This window comes from Lotus japonicus, chromosome 5 (genome assembly GCF_012489685.1).
Source record: "Lotus japonicus ecotype B-129 chromosome 5, LjGifu_v1.2".
Classification (NCBI taxonomy): Eukaryota; Viridiplantae; Streptophyta; class Magnoliopsida; order Fabales; family Fabaceae; genus Lotus; species Lotus japonicus.
In genome coordinates, this window is record NC_080045.1 from 20270792 (window position 1) to 20275880 (window position 5089).

General features: G+C 39.4%; 1 protein-coding gene across 1 annotated transcript; it reads right to left on the reverse strand.

Annotated features, from left to right (window-relative positions):
- Window positions 1–566: 566 nt before the first annotated feature.
- LOC130717297 (uncharacterized) lies at window positions 567–4515 on the reverse strand. The gene is made up of 4 exons (XM_057567478.1): window positions 3993–4515; window positions 3481–3633; window positions 2610–3311; window positions 567–1993 (listed from the first exon to the last, which is right to left on the reverse strand). The coding sequence occupies exons 1-4, from the start codon at window positions 4347–4349 to the stop codon at window positions 881–883; spliced, it is 2325 nt and encodes a 774-aa protein (XP_057423461.1). The 5' UTR covers window positions 4350–4515; the 3' UTR covers window positions 567–880.
- Window positions 4516–5089: the final 574 nt, after the last annotated feature.

Sequence of the window (5089 nt, forward strand, 5' to 3'; positions counted from 1 at the left end):
TCAGAACATATCTTTAAAATCATAAATCACTTATAAAATATAAATATACTTACTAACATAAGGATTGAGTGAAATGAAGGTTGAAGGTCCAGGGTTCGAACCCTGAGAAGAGACTAATTTACTAATATTACTAACAACTAACATTTTCCTATAAAAAAACTTATAAATATACTTACAAATGTTTGGCAAAGTCATTTTTTGAAAAATATAAATATAAAAGGTGCAATAGAGAGATGGTGGTGGCAGTGGTGATGAAGACGGTGGAGGAGATGGTGAGGGTGGTGGTTGAGTGTTGTAGGGAGGTAGTGGCAGTGGTGGTAGAGTTGGCAGTGGTGTGGCAGTGGTGATGGCAGCATAATGTACATCAAATACCAAATGAGTCCTAATTTTATTTTCTGAAGTAACGAGTCCTAAATTGGGTTATAAATATGGGGACTGAACAATAACTAAAGAAAGAAACCCAATTTTCCTCCGGATAAGTCCGAGAGAAGAACATGGCCAATAATTGACCATTCGAATAAATAAATAAATAAATAGAATCTTGGAACAAGAGTGCAAAACAACTGTTAAACGTAGCAATCTGCAAAAAGTTATAAAGCCAATTCACACGCCTACATGTTAGGTGCCAAAAGTCTGAGCTCAGATGAAAAGGAAATTTCACACACATTCACAGGTCGATACACTTCCCAAGATTTGATTTGTCAAGACATAACCCCCAACTACGAAAAGACACAACCTCAACTCACTCATTTAGCATCATCAAAAGCTCAAATGAGCCTCTAAGTTTCGTTAATTTCACATCAAAATCAGAAAACACACTTACAAAAATACGAAGTAAGACTAGTTAGAGTAACTGCACTTTCTTTAATTAGCAGTACAATTATGTCAAAACCTCAGTTACTGCAAGAGCTAGAGTCTCTGGCACAGTCATGGATGCTTCAGCCACTGGAACTATATCATAAGACTGCAACAACTGAGTATAGTGAAACTCAATTTGTAGCCTATGATGAAGTGGAGTTGATGATACTAGACCTTTTTTGACATCTGCTTGCAATTCTCTGATGGGAATTGCTGCCAAGAAACTCTTGATATACTCTTTGCATGCGTCCTTCCCTCTGCACACAACCTCCTCTTCCTGCTCACTTTTCAACCGTTCTTCTTTGGTCTCCGCCGCAACAGAATCAGCCTCCTTGGCATTAACTTGCTGGATCTGCTTGTCATTGTTCTCTAATACATCTGCAACAGTTTGTTGTTGGTCAGTAATTGTTTTCTCATCTGATGATTGTGCAACTTCTGGCATTTTGTGTATCAATGTGTTGCTGTCAAATTTCAAGATGTATGCCTGATTGCATCCTTCATAAAGCCTCTCCCCCAAAGTGTCAATGATGTAGTAAGCATCAACTTCAACTTTAAGGATGAAGAAATGGTCATTCCAACTAATAATATAAACCTGGGGTTCACCATTGTAGGTGCAATCATGCCCAGCATTATGACTAATCTCATCCCAAATGTTATCAAAAGACATGGCCCCGTGCAAGAAATCAAATCTACCCTCATCCATTCCTTCTGGATGAAAAAAACCAATGAAAGACTTCCCAGGAACCACAGAAAGGGGGCGTGTTTTGGCTTGAATGACTGTCTCGAGATCAAAATGCTTGTCGGGGAATCGCTCCATGTATGTCTGGTTTTCACATAAGTTCCTCCATTCTAATGAGCCTTCTCGAATTAGACTATCAAATTGGGACTTTATGGGCATAAGATCATGGTTGTTTTGGAACCAATCAGCAATTACAGCAACCAGAGCTGTACATGCACTCTCACCGGCTGCGCGTTCGCTGCGCTGATCAATTGAGGCAAAGAAAACCTGGGCCTGAAGTTTCATGTGGCCATCACGGCTCATTACTTCTTTCTGCTCCCAGCTCCCTACTGCAAAATTGTCATCCCCAAATTCAGATATTGATGTTCGATTTGCACATGAATCATCCTCAGTTTTCTGCGATTGGCATACAGTGTGAAACATCAGTACTTATAAGCTAATTAACAAGAGTATGAGAGTGCAACAAAAGTAGCAAAAAGGTTTGGAAGCTACTGTGACTAATTCCTTAGTATATGTTTGGTTTCGTGTTGGTCATCCACATAAGCACTTTTATTCTTCTCTAAAGTGGTTTTTCATCATCAAAACATATTTAAGTGAAATTCTTAGAAGCACTTATGGCAGACCAAATCACATTAAGGCCAAAGCAAAAAGACTAAGTTTTTTAGTTAACATGAAAGTGATTTTAGTTCCTCACAAGACATTTCCATTATTTTCCTATAAAAATCAATTTTATAGAAACATATCCAAACAAAAATGACATCACTTTCAACTCACTTATCACATAACCAATTTTGCCAGAATCAATTATATCCAAACTTACTTCGCCTGGGTAAATTATGTCTAAACTTACTCCTCTCAAAGCTAACCAGCATGCACTCAGATCATTAGTCATGAGGTAATTAATAATCACAAAGACCTTAATATCAATTTTTAGGACACCCAACAGCCTATTCTTTTGTGTCATAAACATGTAGATCATTAAAGCAATGAAAAATAACAAGTAAGGTCTTACCCCAGGTGAAAGGGATTCATCAGAGCTAAGCTGCCTACGATCAAAATCAATGTCATCACCACCTTCTTCTCCATAGGCCTTCTTTAGCAATGGCTCTCCCTTGGATTTAGGAGACCTGAAACTCAACTTCCTCTTCCTCCAAGGCAATATGCTGCGCTTCGAACTTTGCGATAAATAAGGCTCGGAGGAGGAAACAGTTGAGCTTGAATCCTCTACCGGCAAGCTCCCAGTGTCTGATATGTGATTGCTGTAGTAAACCCAGCCTTCATCAACATCATCATCACTCTTTACCCTGATGCTGGAATAGAATGACCCCTCAGCGTTCGCATAGGCAAGTTTCCCATAACTGAATGATTTCCTAACATTAGGATCCTCCTTCACCTCATCTGACTCCCCTTCCTCAAAATCATCAAGGGAGTCAGAGTCAAAGGGGTAATTGTACTCACCATCCTCACTCCTGGCAGACAAATTGCCTTCACTTCCCTCTTCCTCACGGCTTGATTTTCTGGCCTTCCTGGCTGATACAAACTCAGTCAAAATCTTCACTTTCCTGAGACCAGCTTTGATGGTGGAAACCTCATCTTTTTCTGCCAAGTTAGTTTCTCCTGTCTGGGCCAGGGGTGATGCAACAGGCACCACTGATTTTTGGACTAGCTCTGAACTCTCTTGAGCAGCTCTTAGCTCCACTAAGCTAATTGATATCTGAGCACAATCAAGAGTAGTTCTGATGAGTACAGAAACAACAAATGGGAAGTGTCAAATTTTGAGTAAAAAAAGAACTATTCCTGTGTCAATTGAAACAGTTTATAATATCCAAACATGATGGCATGAAAAGATTGAACAGTGAATGAAAAATCATGTATGGACATACACTGAGAGAAGGAGAAGGCTCAACAGCAGAACCTCCAGGGATTGTGAGTGGAATGTTCAAGTCAAAATCCTTTTGATCAATCACAGATGCAAACTCAGCTAGATTCAAAGAAGCAGTTCCAATCACAGGAACTTTTGGCCTTTGATTCAACCCCTGCAACAGATAACCAATTCAAACCTAATTTAGCAACAATTCAAACCTAATTTAGCAACAATTAACCCCTAGAACCTAAACAGAAAAAAAAATTATAAAAAAATAAAAAAATCCCCCCACCCCCAAAATTGAAAAGGGAAAAATTCCAAAATTTGTTTGAAGAAATCAGAATCTAGAAAAGCCCATCAAAGTTCAATTGATGGGAATTTTTGTCCAAATCCATGAAATAATTGAAACAAATAAAGTTTTCATTTTTTTCTAAAAATTGAAAACATTTCATCATACCCAAGATGAAAAAAACTCAATTTTCACAGATTACAACATTGTCTTAACAAATTGAACAAGAAAGAGAGACAAACATTGAAGACAGTGAAAGCGATCTCCCAAGGATGAAAGGCATTATTGTTGTCCTTGTAAGCAGAAAGCGTGCAGAAGCTCTGAAACTCCTCATCCCACAAAACGACATCATTGTTGTTGTCACCGTCGCAGCCAGCGGCAGCCTCCTTAGTGAAGTTTCTAGCGACGGCGCTGCGGCGGAGGGAGCTGAGAGCAAGCTTAGGACCCTTCCAGCGAATCTCGACGGCGAACATCCCTTCCCGTGCACCTTCCCGCAGCAGATCGCAGCCTTGGAGGGTCCTCACAAGAAGCTTGACCTCGTACTTTCGAGATACCAGTGGAGGCCATGGCCTCCACTTCTTCATCATCTTCACCACCATCTTCTGGTTCTTCGTGTGGTTGTTGTGAGGGAAAATGTTGAAGGGAAAAAGGGTTGTTGTTGTTGTTGAGTTGAGAAGGAGAAAGGGAAAAAGGGAAAGGGAGAAAGAGTCTACCACGGATCTTCAACACGATGCGAATGTGTTTGTGTTTGTGTCATTGTGTGTGTTTTAACGCCGTTTTATTTAGTACTAGATGTTCCTATTTCTGTTTCTTAAGTGGACGGTGTCGTGTGACCAAGTTTTCCTATTATGTTTTCATTTTTTTTTAGGTTTAAAGTAATGACTAATCCTTTCGTCGTGGGTGAGATCTAAAGGATAAGCTACATAAACAATGAATTGATTTTCTTCTCCAGCAGCAGGCTCGATGTGATAGTATTGTCCTTTGTAACGATCAAAACTGGTGAGCCCATCAGTCCACACGGTTGTTCATGTACGAGTAGAAGATTAGGCAGCTATCCCAGCACCTGCTTCTTCAGGTTGAGGAGTTACTCGGAATGCTGCTAAGATATCAGTAGCACTAAGTGATAAACGGATGACCATAATATACGCTAAATTCACATGGATGAGGATATAACTTCGGACCTTATGGTTAAGGGGTGAATTTGGCTGACCATTAGGGCACACCTCTGATTAAATTATTTTTATTTTGTTAATCCAATTTGGGCCGTTTGTATTACATGAATAAATCAAATGCATTTTGTCAATATTTTCAAAAAGAAAAAACATGTAATTGTATTTTA

What these genes read in the sequence shown, in the direction of transcription:
- LOC130717297 (XM_057567478.1), bottom strand. Translation starts at nt 4,349, where the DNA reads ATGGTGGTGAAGATGATGAAGAAGTGGAGGCCATGGCCTCCACTGGTA. An exon ending in TCGCTTTCACTGTCTTCAAT is followed by an intron (nt 3,634 to 3,992) that starts GTTTGTCTCTCT and finishes TATCTGTTGCAG; the next exon opens with GGGTTGAATCAAAGGCCAAA. An exon ending in ATGAATCCCTTTCACCTGGG is followed by an intron (nt 1,994 to 2,609) that starts GTAAGACCTTAC and finishes TGCCAATCGCAG; the next exon opens with AAAACTGAGGATGATTCATG.